Here is a 25571-nt window from a genome sequence, read left to right on the forward strand (position 1 = left end):
GTGCAGAACAAGACCAGCCCTGTTACTTATTCTGTGCGATGATTGCTGCGACGAATGACACGGTAATGACGTCAGATATCCGTCCAGCAAACGCCCGGCCACGCCTGTGTTTTTCCAAACACTCCCGGAAAACGGTCAGTTGCCACCCAGAAACTCCCACTTCCTGTCAATCTCCTTGCGTTCGCCATTGCGACTGAAAGCGTCACTAGAACCTGTGCAAAACCACATTGCTCTTTGTACACGTACTCCATGCGTGCACATTGTGGTGCATGCGCAGTTTTGACGTTTTTTTAACTGATCGCTACTCAGCGAACATCGGCAGCTAGCGATCAACTCAGAATGAGGGCCTATGAGCAGTATTCCTCAGCTGGTCAATAACCTGGTTTTGAATCATGGACATATGGATCATTATAAGGTTTTCAAGTAGACACAGCTAATCGGGGGCGGATCCAGACTTTTCTTGTAGGGGGGGGGGGGGGGGCGGTTTATGGATGAATCCTGACTCCTCCCCTCCACTTATTACTCCTCCACTTCTCCTCCCAGAGAGAGATCAGGGGTCAGAGAAAGAGATTAGTGGAGAGACCGACAGGGGTCAAGAGAGAGAGAGAGACAGGAGTCAGAGAAAGAGAGATCAGTTGAGAGACAGACGAGTGGGTGAGAGAGCGAGAGAGATCAGGGGTCAGAGAGTGAGACGGGTCAGAGAAAGAAAGATTAGTGGAGAGACAGACAGGGGTCAGATAGAGACACACAGGGGTCAGAGAAAGATCAGTGGAGAGACAGAAAGGGGTCAGAGAAAGAGAGATCAGTGGAGAGACAGACAGGGGTCAGAGGGAGGGAGAGAGATGGGTCAGAGAAAGAGAGATCTGTTGAGAGACAGACAGGGGTCAGAGAGAGAGAGAGAGACGGGTCAGAGAAAAAGAGATCAGAGACAGACAGGAGTCAGAGACCAGGGGTTCAGAAGGAAAGAACATGGCATAATGAGCACATCTGACTCTTACCATCCCATCCCCCCCCCCCCCCCTCCTCCCCTCCCCTGGATCTGTCCAGGTTCTCCACGTAATCACCCAGAATCCTGTTCAGGAAATCTGCTACCACAGACTCCAGCATGCCGCCGCTAGGCAGGAAGTGTCAGTGTGAGGAAGCGGACAGGCTGTGTGTGCTAGAGACAGGAGAGTGTGGCCGGGAGCTGGTCAGAGTGCCGCTACCGCTGATACAAGTGGTGTGATACAGTGGCGCTACTGTAAATAGCCTTTTTTGAAGAAAAAAAAAATAAGGATAGAAAGAGGAAAAAAAATAAGGATAGAAAGGAAAAAAAAAATAAGGATAGAAAATTGCCTTTGTGGCAATGAGATGCTCACAGATCAAATGCTGGTGCCAAAACGTCACTCTTTCCAATTTTTAGTAGATTAAAACATATATTGTAGCAAAAAAACTGTATATGTACTGTGAGCTTCTCATTGCCATACAAGAGAGACCTTTTTTTTTTTTTTTTTTATGTCTTCATCTATACTTATTTATCATTTTACAATCCTTTTTTTTGTTTGTTTCTTTTGATTTGCAGTTGCACACATACAGCCAAACTCACACCCATCTTCCCCACTTCATACACAGGCATAACCTACAGTAGTACACATACTCACACGTACACATACAGACACACATGTACTCATGCATACAGACACACATAAACACATGTATACAGTATGTAAACACAGACACACTACACATTCTGCCCATTGCCTGGTGGTCTCTTACCTATGTAACCGGGCACTCTATGTCCTAAGATGGCGCTCTCCAGGGGCGTCCGGTTCCCGGCGGTGGGGGTCCAGATGTGGTCCTGCTGGTGGTGGTCACACTGGGTGAGTGTCCATAAGCGGTGCTTTACTGCCAGCGCGCGTTCCATTACAGGTAATTGGAACGCACAATGTCACTTCCGCTCGTGGAATATGACAGGGAGGGAGCGATCGCGACACTTCCACCAGCTGGAACACAAGCTGCGTGTCACTAACTGAGGCGATCGCGGGCGCAAGAGTACCCATCAGTGCCAGCGGTGACTTGTCAAATGTGCAGGGCAGGTGTACAGGGGGCGATCAGCCCTTTCCGTCCTCCTTTAAATCCGCCACTGCAGCTAATACCAATTCTTGGGATTGTTAGTTAAGACTGAAACCACAGGTCATAGATCACCATGTAACATGGTATTTGTAATGGCATCTATCTGCTTTCTATATTTGAGGAAAGGGTTTCTACTGTACAGATTATTTCATTTGGAGGGGCTTGTCCACTTTTGGAAAAATCTCATGTCCAAGTAGCAAATAGGTGACTCCAGCTCAACCTCTCCAAATGCCTCAAGTTGGGTGAAACAGTAGCTTTGTAGAGGACTGGGTTCAAGTCTTTAAGATTTGCTAGAATATATTTGTAACTTCAATAGATCTAGACTAGCAACTACTGAAATATAGTTATAGTATTAAATGAGGGTAAAAAAAATTAAAGGTCATCTTCACGTTTTATAGCCTTATTTTCTAGACACATTTGAGCGTAACCTAAAGAAAAAGTAGTTTTAGAATTCAGATATCGGAATTATTCACTTGATGGAAGATGACAGTTGAGTTTGGATTGCATGAGTTACATGGAATTAGATGGTGCAGCCTCCGGGGTATTTCAGTGATTAAACTGTGAGCCATCTCCAATGCTTAATGTGATCTTTAGGAACTGTACATTTTCAGAACCTAATCTGTTCTCCCCATTTTTTATGATTGCTGCAGGGGAGCCCGTTATACCTTCAGTCGGATCGAAATGTAACTCTCAATATTCTCAACCAGGATATGAAGCCGGTCACGCAGCTGGTCACAGGTAAGGTCAGCAGGAATGGGTAACGTCCTGTGGTTTCAAGTGGTCTCCATAAATCCCAGGCTTGCGTTATTCATAAATCTTACAGTATTGTGTTGAATAAATTATTCTGCGTACTGTAACTTCATCCAAAGATACGTGTACGTCATTAAGCTAGAAATAAATCTCAGCTGGATAATGAATGACACCGGTTGCCAACTATTTTTACAGTATATTTCTAATATGGAATTAAAATATGCCAAAATATTCCGTAGTTAAAATATATATATTTATTATTTTTGAAATAGGTGTAGATATATTTTTGACGCCTCCGTCAGATTTTGCAGACTTTTTCCAGTAGAAGTAAAATGTTTCTAAAAGTTTATTCTTAAGAATGAGAAACAGAAAATCTTATTGTTTGCTTATTAGGGGAGATGTTTCAAATGAGGACAACACGTGGAGAAGTTGTCCATAGCAACCAATGAGCTTCTGTCAATTTATAGAGTGAATAAGATAAATAATAGCTGGAAGCTGACTTGTTGCTATGGGTAATATCTCCACTTGTCCTCTATAGAAGGCTTTTTTCATCTCCCAAGGGACATAGCAGCAGGAGAGATGTGCAAAGCAAGCAGCTAGAAAAAAAGCTATCTGCCAGGTACTTATCCATCATGCAATACCATCAGGGAGACTTCTTGTTGACTCCAAATGTATTCTACAGCAAGACAATGACCCCAAATATACAGCCAATGTCATTAAGAACTATCTTCAGCATAAAAAAAGAACAAGGAGTCCTGGAAGTGATGATATGGCCCCCGCAGAGCCCTGGTCTCAACATCATCGAGTCTGTCTGGGATTACTTGAAGAAGGATTTGAGCAAGCCTACATCCACAAAAGATCTGTGGGTAGTTCTCCATGAGCTTTGGAATAACCTCCCTGTCAAGTTCCTACAAAAACTGTGTGCAAGTAAAGAATTGATGCTGTTTTGAAGGCAAAGGGTGGTCACACCAAGGGCTAGATGCATGGTCGCTTGGAGAGTGATAAAGTGGAAAGCGATAAACTAACAGCCAACCAGCTCCTGTCATTTTTCAAACACGGCCTGTGACATGGCAGTTAGGAACTGAATGGCTGGTGCTTTTTCTTTCTCCATTTTATCACTTTTCAAGTGATGATGCATCTAGCCCTAAATTGATTTGATTTAAATTTCTCTTCTGTTCATTCACTTTGCATTTGGTTAATTGATAAAAATAAACTATTAACACTTATATTTTTGAAAGCATTCTTACTATGCAGCATTTATTCCACACCTGCATAAAACTTTTGCACAGTACTGTGTGTGTGTATATACATGGTCGGATTGACCCACAAGTGGACAGGGGAAACGGTACGCACCACTGTCTATATGCCCACCCCCTCCTCTAGGGATCAGGTTCCAGACTGTACATTTGAATTACTGTATGCATAATAAATGTTACCTAATACTGCCCAGGACTGTGATGTATTATGTACAGTGCATTGTTGTCATCAATCTGGTACATTATCATGCATGCATTAACAGTATTTACAGTACACATTTTTTAGGGGGACCAGACATGCACTCTCTAATGGTTAGCAAAGCAGCTGCGGTGGCTGCCCACACCCCTATGCATGGGCCCATACAACTGCATTCCCCTGGTGGGCCCTTCATGTCCCAGCTATTTATATATCTATATATAGTGTATGTATGTCATGTGACTGGCGCTCGGGATCCCGGCGGTCACCATACCGACGCCGGGATCCCGCCCGGCAGTTGGCATGCTGACTGACAGGGACTATTTCCACTCGAGGGTGCCCATGACACCCATAGAGTGGGAATAAAACCTATGGCGAGATACCAGTGGCGAACGCAGCAAGCCCACAAGGGACTTTGTTGAGCTCGCCCCCCAACCGGCATTCTGCTGCCGGAATCTTGGGGTCGGTATACTGACCGCCGGGATCCCCAGCGCCGGTCTCCTAGCCTCAACCCATATAAATATCTCTATATATATCTATATATAATATATATATAATCATTTGGTATGTAAGGCTGATGGGCAGGATCCCAGCCGTCAGTAAACCGACAGCGGGATCCTGACCACCGGTATGCCGGCAGCGGGGTTTGCGCTAGCAAGCCCCTTGCGGGCTCGCTAAGCTCGCCACATGATTTATTCTCCCTCTATGAGTGTCGTGGACACCCATAGAGGGAGGAAATCCTGTGGTGCCAGGATTCCGTACGTATTTTCACCGCTAGTCGGGATTCCCGCGTTGGTATTGCAACGTCCGGGATTCCGACTAGCGGTATGGTGACAGCTTCTATATCATCTCTCTCTCTCTCTCTCTCTCTCTCTCTTTATATATATATATATAAAAACAGGATAGCTCAGCCAGAAGTCACTTTTTCAGCCAATGCAGAAATCAGCACTCCACCAGTTGAATTTTTATAAAGCATGTTTATATAAAGATTATGGAATTGCAGCACCCCAAATGAAACATACACTGTGTGCAGTTTTTCTGATGCTTTATTATAATATATATATATATATATATATATAATTATTTTTTTTATATATTAACTGCTGTAAAATGTTTGTTTCTCTATCGTCCTAGTGGATGCTGGGGTTCCTGAAAGGACCATGGGGGATAGCGGCTCCGCAGGAGACAGGGCACAAAAAGTAAAGCTTTTTCCGATCAGGTGGTGTGCACTGGCTCCTCCCCCTATGACCCTCCTCCAGACTCCAGTTAGATTTTTGTGCCCGGCCGAGAAGGGTGCAATCTAGGTGGCTCTCCTAAAGAGCTGCTTAGAAAAAGTTTAGCTAGGTTTTTTATTTTACAGTGATGCCTGCTGGCAACAGGATCACTGCAGCGAGGGACTGAGGGGAGAAGGAGTCAACTCACCTGCGTGCAGGATGGATTGGCTTCTTGGCTACTGGACATCAAGCTCCAGAGGGACGATCACAGGTACAGCCTGGATGGTCACCGGAGCCACGCCGCCGGCCCCCTTGCAGATGCTGAAATCAGAAGAGGTCCAGAATCGGCGGCTGAAGACTCCTGCAGTCTTCAAAAGGTAGCGCACAGCACTGCAGCTGTGCGCCATTTTCCTCTCAGCACACTTCACACGGCAGTCACTGAGGGTGCAGGGCGCTGGGAGGGGGGCGCCCTGGGAGGCAAATGATTACCTATAATGGCTAAAAATACCTCACATATAGCCCTAGAGGCTATATGGAGATATTTAACCCCTGCCTAATGTTTCTAAATAGCGGGAGACGAGCCCGCCAGAAAAGGGGCGGGGCCTATCTCCTCAGCACACGGCGCCATTTCCTCTCACAGCTCCGCTGGTCAGGACGGCTCCCAAGTCTCTCCCCTGCACTGCACTACAGAAACAGGGTAAAACAGAGAGGGGGGGGCACATTTATGGCGATATTTGATATAACAAAGCAGCTATAAGGGAGCACTTATTATAAGGCTATCCCTGATATATATATAGCGCTTTTGGTGTGTGCTGGCAAACTCTCCCTCTGTCTCCCCAAAGGGCTAATGGGTCCTGTCTTCGTTAGGAGCATTCCCTGTGTGTCTGCTGTGTGTCGACATGTATGAGGACGATATTGGTGTGGAGGCGGAGCAATTGCCAAATATGAGGATGTCACCCCCTAGGGAGTCGACACCAGAATGGATGCCTTTATTTATGGAACTACGGGATAGTGTCAACACGCTAAAGCAGTCGTTTGACGACATGAGGCGGCCGGACAATCAATTAGTGCCTGTCCAGGCGACTCAAACACCGTCAGGGGCTGTGAAACGCCCTTTGCCTCAGTCGGTCGACACAGACCCAGACACAGGCGATGACTCCAGTGGTGACGGTGACGAATCAACCGTATTTTCCAGTAGGGCCACACGTTATATGATTTTGGCAATGAAGGAGGCGTTACATTTAGCTGATACTACAGGTACCACTAAACAGGGTATTATGTGGGGTATGAAAAAACTACCTATAGTTTTTCCTGAATCAGAAGAATTAAATGACGTGTGTAATGAAGCGTGGGTTGCCCCTGATAAAAAGCTGATAATTTCAAAGAAATTATTGGCATTATACCCTTTCCCGCCAGAGGTTAGGGAGCGCTGGGAAACACCTCCTAGGGTGGACAAGGCGCTAACACGCTTATCTAAACAAGTGGCGTTACCCTCTCCTGAGACGGCCGCACTTAAAGATCCATCAGATAGGAGGATGGAAAATATCCAGAAAAGTATATACACACATGCAGGTGTTATACTACGACCAGCTGTAGCGACTGCCTGGATGGGCAGTGCTGGGGTAGTTTGGTCAGAGTCCCTGATTGAAAATATTGATACCCTGGACAGGGACAATATTTTACTGTCGTTAGAACAAATAAAGGATGCATTTCTTTATATGCGTGATGCACAGAGGGATATCTGCACACTGGCATCACGGGTAAGTGCTATGTCCATTTCGGCCAGAAGAGCTTTATGGACGCGACAGTGGACAGGCGATGCGGATTCAAAACGGCATATGGAAGTTTTGCCGTATAAAGGGGAGGAGTTATTTGGAGTCGGTCTATCAGATTTGGTGGCCACGGCTACAGCCGGGAAATCCACCTTTCTACCTCAAGTCACTCCCCAACAGAAAAAGGCACCGACTTTTCAACCGCAGCCCTTTCGTTCCTTTAAAAATAAGAGAGCAAAGGGCTATTCATATCTGCCACGAGGCAAAGGTAGAGGGAAGAGACAGCAACACGCAGCTCCTTCCCAGGAACAGAAGCCCTCCCCGGCTTCTACAAAAGCCTCAGCATGACGCTGGGGCTTCTCAAGCGGACTCGGGGACGGTGGGCGGTCGTCTCAAAAATTACAGCGCGCAGTGGGCTCACTCGCAGGTAGATCCCTGGATCCTGCAGATAATATCTCAAGGGTACAGGTTGGAATTAGAGACAGATCCACCTCGCCGTTTCCTGAAGTCTGCGTTACCAACGTCCCCCTCCGAAAGGGAGACGGTTTTGGAAGCCATTCACAAGCTGTACTCTCAGCAGGTGATAGTCAAGGTACCTCTTCTACAACAAGGGAAGGGGTATTATTCCACTCTTTTTGTGGTACCGAAGCCGGATGGCTCGGTAAGGCCTATTCTAAATCTGAAGTCCTTGAACCTGTACATAAAGAAGTTCAAGTTCAAAATGGAGTCACTCAGAGCAGTGATAGCGAACCTGGAAGAGGGGGACTTTATGGTATCCTTGGACATCAAGGATGCGTATCTCCACGTTCCAATTTACCCCTCACACCAGGGGTACCTCAGGTTCGTTGTACAAAACTGTCACTATCAGTTTCAGACGCTGCCGTTCGGATTGTCCACGGCACCTCGGATCTTTACAAAGGTAATGGCCGAGATGATGATTCTTCTTCGAAGAAAAGGCGTATTAATTATCCCATACTTGGACGATCTCCTAATAAGGGCGAGGTCCAGAGAACAGCTAGAGATGGGATTAGCACTGTCTCAAGAAGTGCTAAAACAGCACGGGTGGATTCTGAATATTCCAAAATCCCAGTTAATACCGACAACTCGTCTGCTGTTCCTAGGGATGATTCTGGACACGGTTCAGAAAAAGGTTTTTCTCCCGGAGGAAAAAGCCAAGGAGTTATCCGAGCTTGTCAGGAACCTCCTAAAACCAGGAAAGGTGTCTGTACATCAATGCACAAGAGTCCTGGGAAAAATGGTGGCTTCTTACGAAGCAATTCCATTCGGCAGATTCCACGCAAGAATTTTCCAAAGGGATCTGTTGGACAAATGGTCAGGGTCGCATCTTCAGATGCACCTACGGATAACCCTGTCTCCAAGGACAAGGGTGTCTCTTCTGTGGTGGTTGCAGAGTCCTCATCTATTGGAGGGCCGCAGATTCGGCATACAGGATTGGATCCTGGTGACCACGGACGCCAGCCTGAGAGGCTGGGGAGCAGTCACACAAGGAAGAAACTTCCAGGGAGTATGGACAAGCCTGGAAACGTCTCTTCACATAAACATTCTGGAACTAAGAGCAATATACAATGCTCTAAGCCAGGCAGAACCTCTGCTTCAGGGAAAACCGGTGTTGATCCAGTCGGACAACATCACGGCAGTCGCCCATGTGAACAGACAGGGCGGCACAAGAAGCAGGAGTGCAATGGCAGAAGCTGCAAGGATTCTTCGCTGGGCAGAGAATCATGTGATAGCACTGTCAGCAGTGTTCATCCCGGGAGTGGACAACTGGGAAGCAGACTTCCTCAGCAGACACGATCTTCACCCGGGAGAGTGGGGACTTCATCCAGAAGTCTTCCACATGCTGGTAACCCGTTGGGAAAGACCAATGGTGGACATGATGGCGTCTCGCCTCAACAAAAAACTGGACAGGTATTGCGCCAGGTCAAGAGATCCGCAGGCAATAGCTGTGGACGCGCTGGTAACGCCTTGGGTGTACCAGTCGGTGTATGTGTTTCCTCCTCTGCCTCTCATACCAAAAGTATTGAGAATTATACGGCAAAGAGGCGTAAGAACGATACTAGTGGTTCCGGATTGGCCAAGAAGGACTTGGTACCCGGAACTTCAAGAGATGATCACGGAAGATCCGTGGCCTCTACCTCTAAGGAGGGACTTGCTTCAGCAGGGTCCCTGTCTGTTTCAAGACTTACCGCGGCTGCGTTTGACGGCATGGCGGTTGAACGCCGGATCCTAATGGAAAAAGGCATGCCGGAAGAAGTCATTCCTACTTTGATTAAAGCAAGGAAAGAAGTAACCGTGCAACATTATCACCGAATTTGGCGAAAATATGTTGCGTGGTGCGAAGATCGGAGTGCTCCGACGGAGGAATTTCAACTGGGTCGATTCCTACATTTCCTGCAATCAGGATTGTCTATGGGTCTCAAATTGGGATCTATTAAGGTTCAAATTTCGGCCCTGTCGATTTTCTTTCAAAAAGAATTGGCTTCAGTCCCTGAAGTCCAGACCTTTGTTAAGGGTGTGCTGCATATACAGCCCCCTGTGGTGCCTCCAGTGGCACCGTGGGATCTCAATGTAGTTTTGGATTTTCTAAAATCTCATTGGTTTGAACCACTAAATAAGGTGGATTTGAAGTATCTCACTTGGAAAGTGACCATGCTTCTAGCCCTGGCTTCTGCCAGGAGAGTGTCAGAATTGGCAGCTTTATCTTACAAAAGCCCATATCTGATTTTCCATTCGGACAGGGCAGAACTGCGGACTCGTCCGCATTTTCTCCCTAAGGTGGTGTCAGCATTTCATCTGAACCAGCCTATTGTAGTGCCTGCGGCTACAAGTGACTTGGAGGACTCCAAGTTACTGGACGTTGTCAGAGCATTAAAAATATATATTGCAAGAACAGCTGGAGTCAGAAAATCTGACTCGTTGTTTATATTGTATGCACCCAACAAGATGGGTGCTCCTGCGTCTAAGCAGACGATTGCTCGTTGGATCTGTAGCACAATCCAACTTGCACATTCTGTGGCAGGCCTGCCACAGCCTAAATCTGTAAAGGCCCACTCCACAAGGAAGGTGGGCTCATCTTGGGCGGCTGCCCGAGGGGTCTCGGCATTACAACTTTGCCGAGCAGCTACGTGGTCAGGGGAGAACACGTTTGTAAAATTTTACAAATTTGATACTCTGGCTAAGGAGGACCTGGAGTTCTCTCATTCGGTGCTGCAGAGTCATCCGCACTCTCCCGCCCGTTTGGGAGCTTTGGTATAATCCCCATGGTCCTTTCAGGAACCCCAGCATCCACTAGGACGATAGAGAAAATAAGATTTTACTTACCGATAAATCTATTTCTCGGAGTCCGTAGTGGATGCTGGGCGCCCATCCCAAGTGCGGATTATCTGCATAAATTGTACATAGTTATTGTTAACTAATTCGGGTTATTGTTGAAGGAAGCCATCTTTCAGAGGCTCCGCTGTTATCATACTGTTAACTGGGTTTAGATCACAAGTTGTACGGTGTGATTGGTGTGGCTGGTATGAGTCTTACCCGGGATTCAAAATCCTCCCTTATTGTGTACGCTCGTCCGGGCACAGTACCTAACTGGAGTCTGGAGGAGGGTCATAGGGGGAGGAGCCAGTGCACACCACCTGATCGGAAAAAGCTTTACTTTTTGTGCCCTGTCTCCTGCGGAGCCGCTATCCCCCATGGTCCTTTCAGGAACCCCAGCATCCACTACGGACTCCGAGAAATAGATTTATCGGTAAGTAAAATCTTATTTTTTATTTGAACATTTCCATATTGGGGCTTGTTGATACTTTAAGCTGTTTAAGAACCACATGAGTTTACGACAATATGACAAGAAATATCTCCACATGTCACTTTCATTGGTATATATATAAATATATAGATAGATAAATATCTGTGGCGTGCGGTGCGGTCAGTAGCTGGTGAGGCACTACAGCCGTATGAATATCCGCTGAATCCTGCCGATGACCCCTACCACCAATGAGCAAATGCCCGCTGCCACCGCCAATGGCTTACAAACTCGGCCACCATCAACTGCCCCAGCCCTCCGCCACTAATTTGCATCTCCGTCCGATGCCTGCCTGCTCATCATACTTGTGACATATTGTACATTTTTATAGAAAAAAAATAAAAATTAGTGTTTTGGACTGGGAAGGGAGTGGGAGGAGGACATGAATGCAATTTTGCTGTCCAGGGCTTCCATTTACCTAATGGAAAAGGGTCTGAATGGGTTAAAAAATGGAAAAAAAAATGTGTGAGGTCCCCCTCCTAAGTATAACCAGCCTCTGGCTCTTTGAGCCGATCCTGGTTGTTTAAATACTGGGGGAAAAATTGGACAGGGGTTCCCCGTATTTAGACAACCAGCACAGGGCTCCACTAGCCAGGGACATAATGCCACAGCCGGGTGACACATTTTTGTAGGTCCCTGAGGCCGTAGCATTACCCCCCCCAACTAGTTACCCCTGGCTGGGGTTCCCTGGAGGAGTGGGGACCCCTTAAATCAAGTGGTTCCCCCCTCCAGGCACCCATGGGCAAGGGGTGAAGCCAGAGGCTGTCCCCAGCACCCCTGGGTGGTGGGTGTTGGGCTGATACCTCAAGTATCAGCATGCAGGGAAATAAAGGGCCCGCTGGTAGCTGTAGTTCTACAACAACAAAAAATACCCAAATAAAAACACTACACACACACCTTGAAAGTAAAAATTTATTAAAACACACTTACACACTCACACATACTTACCTACATCCCACGCTGATCACGTCCACTTGTCCAGTAGAATCCAATAGGGGTACCTGTAAAAATGAAAATACTTACAAATTTAGTTCTTGAAGCAATACACAGGAGAGAGAAAGAGAGAGAGAATTATGCAGTGACCGACCTGGTTCTGCTGCTTTCTGGGAACGGGAGGACGGAGCCGGCCGGCGGCGGAGAAGGAACGAGGGGGGGCGTGCATTCATCGGGGCTGAATGCACGCCTCTGTCATTGAGGCACCGGTATAGGTGCTGCTTCCCCATGCATTTTCAATAGGCTTTCACAGCCCATTGCTTTGCCCTGCCCGCCCCCCGCTGCCCGGACTTTTAGTGTTAGCAGCGGGAGGCACCTCTCACCCTCACATACAGCCATATACATAGGGGGGAAATTATTACATTAATAAAAGAAGACATTTATCACAGAATCTGTGCTATAAATATTCTTTTTATTATTTTCATCATTATGACAGGGGAGGCACTGCCTCCCCAGCCTCCCCTGACTGCACATCCCTGATAGACAGATATAAATAGATAATTTATGCCCTGTACAAAAGAATATGCAAGCATTCACATCATTCTGTCATCCTTTGAAGCTTAGAGTACATGCAAACTCCACATCAATAGGGCCCTGGTCAGAACTGAGCACATGACTTCAGCATTGTGAGGTGGCAATGCTAACCACTGAGCCACAGTGCTGCTGCAGACTATTTCCTCCCATATTTTGTCATGCTATAAAATATTGCAATGTCACTTAAAGTAACATGAAGGAACTTTATTTCATATAAAAATATTATAAATGATTGCATTTTCATTCTTTCTGCCATGTCCATATTTTAAAAAAACTGACCTATTTGTCAGTTTATGTTGTTTTTATCTTGTTCCATTCATTATAGTTATAAATCACCCTTTTGCAATAACTGTCTTACACAAGGATGTGCATGGTTCAAGCAAGTTCAACAAATAAATGCACATACTACATTATGATGCACTTAAGGTATACTTGCCTACTCTTTCGATTGGCCGGGAAGCTCCAGAGAATTATCATAGATCCGCCCCACCCCCCTGCTGAGCCGACCTGGCTGTGCTCTCTCCCGGACTGAGCAGCCAGGATGTCGGAAACTATGATTTAAGGATTAAGATGAATAAAATCTAAATAAATTGAACGTTGCAGACAACTGTAAACTCAGGGGTTTCCTGGTGGCATAAGCCACAGAAATACATTAACAAATTATATATTTGATACCATTATAACAAAGGATTGAATAAAATATTTTGATATAATGATGTTGTTTAAATGTTTATTAAAATTTGCTGTTAGCGTGTTCTTAAAATTTGTATTTTCGAGGCCTCTGTAACACTGTGGACGAGGATAGATATTTCCAGTATGTTTATAGTTTTCATTTGTACATTTTTCTTTTCATCAAATAAATTTCTCTAATTGTGTATTACATTTTGCTAAGATATTTTCACAGTCCAATCCCCCACTTAGTGGCCTTTTTCCTCACTATGATTATAAGAAACTGAATAGCATCGGGGAAATATATTCTTTTATCTGCAATTCTCTGATGTATAAAGTGAGAGCACAAGTTCAGATTAATTGTGTAACTCTGATATTGCCTTTCCTTACAGCGGCGGAGGGTATTCAGGCCCGAGGGAACAGTCTGGAGGTGATGTCAAATGCAGGGAAGCTCCTTTTCTCAGCAAACGAGAAGGAAGTGGTGGTTGGAGCGGATAGATTGCGAGTTTTAGGTACTTTTTTCATTTATAGTTTGCAATCTATAAATTATATTTTTTCATGTTGAACCCCTTTTGCGGCGAATATAGCTATAGGGTGTAAATTTTGATAAAGCTATCTATTTATCTCATAACATTCACAATAAATGGGTAAGAGACACAGTACGCACTTGGCGCATGAGGTACCGTAAGGGTACGCACTTAGCGTAGCATACGCTCGGCCGTGATCGAGACGCACATGCGACACGCTCGTTCACAGCTTAATGCGTGGTGTCGGGCACGCTATAGGCGGTTGACTACCGTAATGCTACGCTACCAGCGTAGCGGACGCTCGAGACCACAAGGAGATCACGAGCGGCGCAGACGCTCACAGGATGACAATCACTAAACCTTGAATGTAATGCACCGAAAGGATACTCTTATACTGTAAACCTTGTACTGAAATATTGTAGCGATATAACGCTGCTTAACCTTGTTAATTCTAAAGCTGATTTGAGCGATCGAGACGCTCCTATTACCCTCTGCAATGTAATGAACACACGATACCTTGCGAAGGTTCCAACACCTTTACTAACAAGCTTTTAGTTATATTGAAAAGGGGAAACAGTTTACAAGTCATACACTACAAGCTAACATATAATTCTAACAGAATATCTAGACAGAAATATACAATAGCGTCACAAACTTATACTATAACAGAGAGAGAGGGAATGGCCAATACAAACAGAGAACAAGTTGATTACAGAGAATTACTTACACACACTGGGAATGATCGCTGCGCAGCTTTCTGGTACCAGCTCCAAGTTAGTCAAGATGAAAACCGTTTGTGGAGAGGGAGAGAGCTGCCCAGGCTGGCTGATCTTATATACACTGCGTACAGTACACTACAAAGGGACCTATAATCTCATTGTTCATTGGTCACAGGAATGTCTCCCTGCATCATAACAAAAGGTCATAGGTTAGTTTGAACAGGTGGGCTGCGACTATATCAAACTGCTCAGGTGGGAGGGAATCTGAAGATTCCCGCCGCATGGGTAATGAATCGCAAATATAGTAAATGTCCAGAAAATACTAATGGTCATAACTATACGCAGGAGCGATTAATCTTTACCTAACCAGCACCGGATTGTTTCTAATAAAATGTTCTTTAGTTAGGTACCAGACACAGCTGTTCAAACCCTGTCTGACCCTTCGTACCATACAAAGAGGAATTCCTCTGTCCAGCGACCATTTACATTAAACAAACTTACAGTCATTATTAAGGGGAACATTATCTATAACACATACTATTTGGTTTTATTATTTAACGATTGAGTCGCCCGCTAGACGCACACAAACTCTACCGTAAATGCACATACCACGCGCTCGAGCGCATGGCCGAGGCGCCATCACGCGGCTGCGAGTATCCGCACGCACGGGAGAGAATGTGCACGTGCAGCAGGCACGCGCATGGGGTGGATATATGGCAACGTGTAGCATGATATTTTTTCGACTTTGACAATTTGCACCTGGTCAAGCCATGTTGCAATGCAAGAACAGTGGTGATGGGGAGACTGTGTTACTGGCCCTCGGCGGTAAGGCTTAACTTACCATCAGACCTGGGGGATATGTACATGCATGACTGGGACAGTCCATTCACACAGGCTAGGTCCTTTAGTTCCACTAAGAAAGAAAAAAAGAAAGCAATATCTGAATTTATATATATATATATATATATATATATTGTAGATGGGTGGAACAGTGCGCTCGTCCAGTTCAAGAAGGTACCTTACTGTTTTACTGTGGTATCACAACCACAATTAGGTCAGTCAGATAATTAATTCAAAATATAGTCTGGTGTTCAAATAAATGGCCAGTGAACCACACTTTCCCCACTTTATCAGGTGGCTGCTCAGTTCTTCAAAAAGTGCCACTAGGTATGCGTAGCCCAAAAAGAAATCTGAAAGCAAAGGAAGAAACAAAAGAGCGCCTATGATGTAGTATTCTTCAATAAGTTCTGTCACACGCAAGAATAATAATGCGTACCGGATTACGGCTTGACATAAGGTTTGTCAGTACCCCATTCTTTAGTCCAGGTCTCTACTGGGATCTAAATGTGTTTGGGAGACAGAAATCACTATATAGCGTAGTAATTTTCCGTGTGTGGGGTTAAATTGTCACACAAAAATGCATGCGTACCAGATCGATGAATAATTTATGCGTATCAGTACAGGTACTGTGTCCAGGTCTTCATCAAGAGACAGATGACTTAGCAGCCCTTGGAAAGTATATCAAAACTTCATTCAATAATCTATACCAAAGAACAAGTTTTTTTACTAAATACACAAAGGTACAAAAGAGTAGCTTAGCTTTGATAATGAGTAGTATCGGTAGTGGTGAATCAGCAGGTCAGTTTCTCAACGCTTTTCGCCCAGTTATGGGCTTTATCAGGAGATTACATCATGTTGTACTGGGGTCCTACTTATACTCCTTTCAATTAGATCTTATTATGCAAATCACTTCTGGTTCGCGTCATCGGTGAAACCGGAAGTGGTCCGATATTTCATAAATGCCCATATTTTATAGTTTGCAGGTGCTAGAGTACTAGTTAATAATATGAATCCTCTAAGTGATCTTAACAAACTCACCGCTGATCGTGGTATGTGTATGATATATCTATATCATACACATACAAACAAATATAAAACCAAGCACTCGCCACCCCAGAAGCAGGGTGCAATGTCTGCTCTCACCACTCATAGGGTTGGGTGCACGTAGCCCATGGCCACATACTTAAATATATACAAACAGAAATTTCAGCACTCACCATAGCAAGCTCACTTATCCTCACAACATCAATAAATAAATGATGGGGGTTTAGTTAGCGAATTGGACAATGCACGTAAGCCTGCAAACCGATCGCCAAGGTACCCCACCTTCATGCAGGTCCCACACTATCACAGGGTCTTAAAAATTAAAACCTGGCAACTGTATCACACATAATATAACTGCAAATATGCCTACTTGGTTTAATGTGAACCTGCCACATAGCTTATGGCTTTTAAAGGTACACTGATGTTGTGAGGATAAGTGAGCTTGCTATGGTGAGTGCTGAATTTTCTGTTTGTGTGTATATGTATGTATGTATATATATATATATATATATATATATATATATATATATATTAATGTGACTAAATAAAGAAAAAAATGCTTTTGTTAATTAATAAAGCATTTTTTTCATAATTTTTCCTTTTGTCCTATCGCCATCATGAGATCACCATAGCAGAGGGAGAATTGCGGTGTTACTTGTGCCGAAGCAATATTAAATAGGCATCTTATGCCGGATACCTGCAAATCAATGAGGGCTACCCTTCTATTTCTTGGCAAGTTACGTGCAGAATATTGCATCATGAAGAACATAACGCATTTATTTCTATAGCTTACGGTACAGTTTGTGCATCTAGAGTCAGCCACAATAAATTCCTATTTCAGATAAATTCTTGTGATTCTGCTAAAATCAAAACATTGGATGATGTGGATGCCCAATTCATTCAGCTGAGAGATTCTGACCGCTGCTCCCCCGGCATCTAAAAAGTTTATTTTATATATTTTTAACTAGCCATTTCTTTCTGCTGAGAAGTAGATATGTGAAAATCCATGTCATGCATTGGATGTCTGTAGTCAGGTCACACAGTTACAGAATACATATATCACCTGAATGTAAAAAATATGGATTTGAACTTAGGTTACAGAGAATACCTAACACAGCAAGCCAGCTACTGTAGGTATTTGTTTCCATTATAAAATTGATCCTTATGATCTTCTTATGTCCTCAATTCCACAAAAGACTGACTTATCATTTAATGGAGAATGTGAGTACAATGCCCTTTGCCCAGAGTTTTGCCTCCTGTAGTCATGGCAACAAGCAGCTTGGCGTTAATTACAGTTTATCCGGTGTGTGATATGCCTTTAACTGGAACAAGATCACAGTTCCCGGTAGCTGAAGTTCAGTCCTTTTGCAACCCTTGAGAATCTACTTCAAGTTCCCTTAAATTACACAGAGAGATAGAGGTTTATAAAGCAGGCTGTCAGTGTGATTGAATTCCCACAACGGAGGCATCTCAGCTAAAATGACAATTTGAAAAGGAATCTCTTAATTCAAATCTTATCACTCACTCTCTGTATGACAAATTATTTCCAGGAATAACTGGCTGTCAGCTCTTTGGAGATCTGATAAACAAAACAAGTCTATTAATAATAAAAATAGTAGTTTTGATGGATTAAAAAAAAGCTTGTAGTCCATCTTGTTGCAAGAAGCGCTGATGATAACGTACGTATACATATATTTGCTGTGTTTAGGTAGAAGTAAATCAAATTGACTATGCAAAATGTATTGTCTATATTTATTGTTGTTGTGTTTATCTCCTTTAAATGTATCGGACAGTACCACCTTATAACCTGTAAGGGTCACTGTTGCTATAGCTGTTCTTAAAGTGCAAGTGCACCAGACAGATGGATCAGTCTCCCATTCAGCTGCAACCCCCATGGGGTATCAGTGCAGTCTCCGTTGTTAAAATATCACTTTGGTCATTGTGTCTAGGAGCAAAATATCCACTGACTACGGCCAATCAGCAATGAGCTTTGATCTGTCTTATGCAACTTAAACAATGAAAGCAACTGTCTGATAAGTTGCTATGTTTTACGTGTTTGAGAAGGAGGCAGGTACAAAGTACTCTGGACCTTATTTGCAGCCGCAGAGAGTATTCGGAAGGGACCACAATATTCACAATGGGATGTAGTCAGTACCCCGCATGGTTGTCCACACCTTCCCTAATTACTGATGATGTCCCCGTTGCTCTAATGAGGACAGCCATGTTGTTGACTGTATGCATATTCAAGAGGATACTGGCCACCAGTCCACTAGTTACTTGCTATATTGAAGCATCTTTGGAATGGTATCCGGTCTCTAGGTTGACAAGAACCATGCCGAGCGAAGCGGTGCACTAATTGGGGTTCCTGGTCACTGTACGGCGAAAACAACACCAAAAAAGAAAAAAACTCATGTCGACCTGTTGACCTAGACCATGTCGACCTAGATACCCTGTCGACCTAGTTACTGTCGACAAATAGTGGTCAACCTAGACACTGTCGACCTAAGTGTGGTCGACCTTCAATACCACATCCCTTTGGAATAAAGCATAGTGTCACAGGTTCTTGCATAATATCCTAAACACTATATTACACTTAGACTATTGGATATAGTGCTAACTCTATTAATGATTACTAAGTGATTTCTGTAGAGGGGCATTTTTTTAATTCCATACTGTAGTTCATCTATGTACGGTATCAAACATGGGGGACACAAAGACTGGCCTCCAGGAAGCAACTTGAAGGCCAGCATTTGTGGCCCTTCTCAGTGGTACATGGATTGACTAAACCAGTGGTTCTCAAACTCTGTCCTCAGGACCCCACACAGTGCATGTTTTGCAGGTTCTCAGCAGGTGCACAGGTGTATTAATTACTCACTGACACATTTTAAAAGGTCCACAGGTGGAGCTAATTATTTCACTTGCGATTCTGTGAGGAGACCTGCAAAACATGCACTGTGTGGGGTCCTGAGGACCAAGTTTGAGAACCTGTGGACTAAACAATCACTCTCTATTGAATTTGCTTTTCTTTTTTAAGGGGGAGATGTACTAAGTAGTGATAAAACTGGAGAATTGAGCCAGTGGAGATATTGCCCATGCAATTGACATTGACGTAACATATAGACTTTGCATACTATAAAAGTATACAGAGCAGCTGACTGGTTGCCATGGGCAACTTTTCCACTGGCTCACTTCTCCACTTTTATTACTACTTAGTACATGTCCCCCTAAGTTACATACTGTACACTGGGTGCAGATTAGATGGGATGCGGTCAGAATCCAGCTAGTTGGGATCCCAACAGTCAGAAGACCGACAGCGGTAATCCTGATGGACAGAATCCCGACAGATCCCCCTGATAATTACAGGGGATGGTGTTCTTGTTAGGCTGCAGGGTTTTTTTTAGGGTTATGCTGTGGGAGGGGTGGGTTATGTTTAGGTTATGGGAGAGGTGGGTTAGGGTTAGGCTGTGGGAGGGGTGAGTTAGGTATAGGGGTAGGGTTAATGCTAATGATCTTAGAGTCTTGTTTATATCGGATTGAAGTGGAACTATGTTTGGTCGTACAGAGTTGTTTGTTCTGATAGGACTTGTTTGGTACTTTATGTTGAACCTAGGTGTTTACAGACAACTCACGTCATCCTCTGTGAGCCCTTTCATCAATTCATCTTTTCTGAACACAGGACAGCCTTCAACTTGACATTATTTGGGTTGTGACTCCTTCTTGGATATACTCCTGATTCTAGGTTCCTTGTCATATGATAGTGTCTCTGATACTACCAGCCGGCAAATTCCCAGGTCTCAGCTCCGTGACCCCGGTCGGGAGCAGGGTCAGTGACCCGGGACTTACTCCCAGGTTGTGTCATTTCACACATGCAGATAAACCCGGGATTCAGCTGCATGCCTGAAAGGGGTATGATTGAGCAGTCAATTACTTGAGGAGCAGATGTACCTAATAATAGTGTTAATAATAGTGTGTAATAGTTCTCTAAACATCTTATTTGTAAATTTGTGTGTTTGTTAGGTTTGGTATACTTGATAGCTTCACTATGATAAAACTCATATCTAAAATAATTACTTTAAATAAACTCTTGATACCAGCCAAGTTCTGTAAGCTTAATAAAACTAACTTTCCCTAGTTGGTGCAGGTAGGGAGAGGGATATTCTGCAAGCAAACACAATGTGGTACGGTCTGCAATATGCAAGTTTTTTTCAATAAAAATGCTAAACAACCTACATTAAACCATTTTGCCTTACTGAGTTTTCTTACTGTGTGCTGCAAATCAACAACCTTTCATAAGCTAAACTACTAAAAAATAATAATAATAAAAAAAATTAAAATAAATATATATATATATATATATATATATATATATATATATATATATAAAAGAATTCAGCATTTTTGCACACTATTCAAGTTAATCTCATGGTCATGGATGATGGATGGGATACTCGGACCTCTTGGATGGGGCGGGCCAGCTTCTTAGAGGGACAAATGCCCCTCTTTGCAGCACAAAGCGATGCTGTGCATAGTAGTTTCCATCACTTTTTTCCCACAGAGGGTGTGACCATGCCTCCCGGATTTGGCCACACCCCCTTCAGTATCAGGGACCCATGGCTATCTTAACCACCCTGCTCATAGCAGACTGAGCTACTATGATTTAACTGGGCAAAATTGTTTGGACTCTTACAGCTGCAATGAATTAGAAATGAAATGAGTGACTTCTGTAAGGCTTTCTACTCTGACAGGAACATGTATGGTAGCTATTGGAAACCAAATTAAATAACCTAATGTTACTGGAACTATAGGTAAGAATTGTCTTTGCACACTGTGTACAACCTAAAATGTAAATACAGCAGGGAAAATGTATTTTATTTATAAAAAGAGCTTTGGTTATGACTCTGAAATTGCTTAATTAAAAATGATGGCATAACACTTACTGTTGAATTTCTATATCCAGATATTGTTTTTTATTACATCTGCATTTCTGTACATTAACATGTATAAAGAAAGACCATTAGGTTCAAAAAGTGTTTCATATAGAGTTTAGAATACTGGAGATTACCAGCACCTCCAGAGCATACTTGCCTATTCTTTAAAGAGAAGGTGCGGCAGGGTGTGGTTCTGTGATTTGTATTATCCAGCCCCACCCACTGCTGTTAATGGTGCATTTCATGAAATCGTACAGCAGCACACCATATTGTCATGATTCACCACAAATCACATTGTCAGGGCCCTGTACAACCCACTTTCCCAGTGTGGGTGGCTGGACCACTTTCCTGGGAGTGTGTGAGCACCCACAGAATTCTGGATTCTCACAGACATTCCAAGAGATAAAGCACACTAGCTCCAGAGCAAGTCTTTGTATTTGGAGAAAATAGTTTTCTTAGGCCTCATACACACTGGACCATTGTTGGAACGACTTGGATGATAACGACACAACGTTACAATAATCGTCCATTGTCTACGCACAATGGGGATCATTCCGAGTTGATCGATATCCACCAGTGTTCGCAGCGCAGTGATCAGGCTAAAAATAGGCATTTCTGCGCATGCGTATGGGCCGCAATGCGCACGCGCTTCGTACGGGCACAAAGCCCGTTGTGGTTGTGCATAGGTTGTAGCAAAGTTTTCAGTCGCACTGACGGCCGCAAGAAGATTGACAGGAAGGGGGCGTTTCTGGGTGTCAACTGACCGTTTTCAGGGAGTGTTTGCAAAAACACAGGCGTGGCTGGGTGTTCGCTGGGCGGGTGTATGACATCAAATCCGGACACGAATAGGCTGAAGTGATCGCAAGCGCTGAGTAGGTTCAGAGCTACTCTGAAACTGCACAAACTGTTTTTGCAGAGCTCGGCTGCACAAGCGTTCGCACTTCTGCTAAGCTAAAATACACTCCCCAGTGAGCGGTGGCATAGCGTTTGCACGGCTGCTAAAACTAGCTAACGGGCAATCAACTCGGAGTGACCCCCAATATCATTAACGATACCGCCTATCATCCGAACATGCAGGTCAATCTGACGTTATTGCCAGAAACTGCATGTTCGGGAATGTGGCAGGATGACGTCACTGAACGTTATCGTTAGCGATATCTTTCAGTATGTATGCACTACGTTGTTTGCCCGTGAGTTCAAGGGCAAACACTGACGATATCGCAACATACCGTCTAGTGTGTACCTGGCATTAAACAGAATAGCTGAAGGTAGCCTGATTCTCTTTAACACCCCCCCCCCCCCCCTCCCGCCTGTCCTATAATCTCCATGATGCACTGGTGAAGTATGCTCCCTTTCTATACATTGGTTTAGTTGATTTCACCTTGCCAGGTGGGCCTTGCATGTAGCGACGTACTGGGGGCCGAATTCGGCCCTGGCAAGCGCGTGCACTAGCGATGGGTGCGTGCCGCTAGTCAGGGGGCGTGGACTCGAGGCACGCCTCCATTCTTATGGAGCCGGAGGCTGCCTTCTGGCTCTCTGAATGGCAGGATCGGCCCTTCTGGCATTTGCCAGAAGTGCCAGATGGGCAGTCCAGCCCTGCTTGCATGTGTTATTGGTTTGGAAGTCTGAGACCTTTAACTTCTCTGCAACATTTGTATGGGGAATTGGCCCATGCAGGGGTTGTTGGAAGTGAACAGTCGATTGGTTTCACTGGTCTGCTGGCTGTTTTACCGCCCCCACGTTATTTTATAAAACTGATAAAGCTGACCAATTTTGTTATGCCACTTTTGTCTCATGTCTTTATACACAGAGTGCGAAGGTCTTATGGTTATTGATTATGCATTTTGGTACAGGAGCTGTAATCAGCCACTAGGGCATTTATAATTGTGAAATGTGTATGTTTTATCAACTAAACTCAATGGCATTAATAAAATATTCTCTGCGGACAAATAGGTACAATAACAAACAGTGACTATAGTACGTGAAATAATCAAGAAAGTGTCTGTAAGTAATGTTTTCATTGTTTGTCACTTGAAAAGTATTAGTAATCAATAATAATTAATTAGCTTGATGAGAAATGTGTTTCAGTTCACCAACTATATAAAATCTTTATCAGTTTATCTAAATTTGGATAATGATCCTTAGCAGATAATGTTGCATAACCTTCATTAATCTTTTACAGCCTTTCATGTTAAATATTAAGGACAATTACGATCAACATTAACAACTGTGGCCCTCATTCCGAGTCGTTCGCTCTGTAAATTTCATCGCATCGCAGCGATTTTCCGCTTAGTGCGCATGCGCAATGTCCGCACTGCGACTGCGCCAAGTAAGTTTGCTATGAAGATAGTATTTTTACTCACAGCTTTTTCATCGCTCCGGCGATCGTAGTGTGATTGACAGGAAATGGGTGTTACTGGGCGGAAACTGGACGTTTTAAGGGCGTGTGGGAAAAAACGCTACCGTTTCCGGAAAAAAAGCGGGATTGGCTGGAGAAACGGGGGAGTGTCTGGGCGAACGCTGGGTGTGTTTGTGACGTCAAACCAGGAACGACAAGCACTGAACTGATCGCAGATGCCGAGTAAGTCTGGAGCTACTCTGAAACTGCTAAGAAGTGTGCTAATCGCAATATTGCGAATACATCGTTCGCAATTTTAAGATGCTAAGATACACTCCCAGTAGGCGTAGGCTTAGCGTGAGCAACTCTGCTAAAATCGCCTTGCGAGCGAACAACTCGGAATGAGGGCCTGTGTTCTTTCAATTCTGTACTGTAAAAAAAAAAAAAATTGCAAGTAAAAAAAATGCAAAGACAACATATTAATAAATGAAAACTCTAATATAAAACCATGTTCAATGTTGTATAAACGTGTTTTAACTTTTAAGTAGGAAAGCAGAAGTAGGAAAGCAGAAGTTTACGTATTTAAATGTTCACTAATGAATAAATAAAACTCCAATAGAAAACCATGTTTAAAGATATTTACATATTTACTCATTTAAGGAAGGTAAAACCTTGGAAGAATATAATAATTAAAAATGAATGACTGTAGGTATGTTTACCTTTATGTTTATGACCCGTCCCCCCACAAATCTTATGCTGTTTTGTTTATCGACTGCCTGGTCAGGTGTCATTGATAAATGACTGTGTATTGAATCTTTCCTAATGAAAGGTCTCCCACTGACAGCCTTTAATAACGAATTGAGTCTATCTATGTACTTACTGGTGTGATATTGATATACACGGCAGGCCACAAGGTGATTTTCTCCTCTGTAATTAGTCAGAGGTATTTTTTAGATTAATAATAAAATTGCCCTCTAGATACCACCTGATCTTAATTACCGTCATTTGTATCTCATCTCGATTCAACTGCAGTTTTTAATTAAAGCATTATGTTAGTTTAGCTTATTAAGGACGGCTTAACTCCTTCTGTCCAATAAATGCCTCTTGGTCATGATTATGTGAACAAAAAAAAATGGTATAAATTAGATGCATCAGTTCATGTTAATGCATCTCATCAGCCTTTATGAATATGTTATATAATGAGCATTTTAAAAGGGACATATTCATAAATGTGTATACCTAAGCATTCTATTGCAATTGTAGTAGGCTTAACGTTATTTTAATGTATATTCCTTCTGTCCTGCTCCCACATCATACTGCTTTTAAATATGTCATGTTTGTCGAATACATATAAAAATCACACAAAAACATTCAAGTAAATAGTGGTGGATATAAAAAAATTATCAGGTTTAAATGTATGATTTATTATATAAAGCATAAGCTGAAAGATAGTATTAATATACATTATCATCACTTTTTTTTGTCTGATCTAATTATTTATATGTGTGTGTGTGTGTGTGTGTGTGTGTGTGTGTGTGTGTGTGTGTGTATATATACACACACACACACACACACACACACATATACATATATATATATATATATATGCAACAATACTCAGGCATTTAAATAAGGGTCAGATGATTTTAAGAAACACTCTAAACTAGAGGTTCTCAAGCACGGTCCTCAAGACATCCCAACGGTCCAGGTTTTAGCACAGATGGTTAATCCATGGCTCAGCGCAGATGGTTAAATCAAATTGACTGAGATGCTAATTAAGTCACCTGTGGCCAAGCATGGATAAACTTAAAGCTTGGACCGTTCTGATGCCTTGAAGACCCCGATTGAGAACCCCTGCT

The 25571-nt window shown here is 43.5% G+C and overlaps 1 protein-coding gene across 1 annotated transcript in view; it reads left to right on the top strand.

Annotated features, from left to right (window-relative positions):
* The first annotated feature begins 2626 nt into the window (after positions 1 to 2626).
* SGCD (sarcoglycan delta) overlaps positions 2627 to 25571 on the top strand; it is a 192580-nt gene continuing 169635 nt past the window's right edge. Inside the window, exons 1-3 of the mRNA XM_063930051.1 lie at positions 2627 to 2653; positions 2763 to 2850; positions 13709 to 13828. Coding sequence (XP_063786121.1) covers positions 2627 to 2653; positions 2763 to 2850; positions 13709 to 13828 — 235 coding nt within the window. The remainder of the gene's footprint in view (positions 2654 to 2762; positions 2851 to 13708; positions 13829 to 25571) is intronic.

This window comes from Pseudophryne corroboree, chromosome 6 (genome assembly GCF_028390025.1).
Source record: "Pseudophryne corroboree isolate aPseCor3 chromosome 6, aPseCor3.hap2, whole genome shotgun sequence".
Taxonomy (NCBI): Eukaryota; Metazoa; Chordata; class Amphibia; order Anura; family Myobatrachidae; genus Pseudophryne; species Pseudophryne corroboree.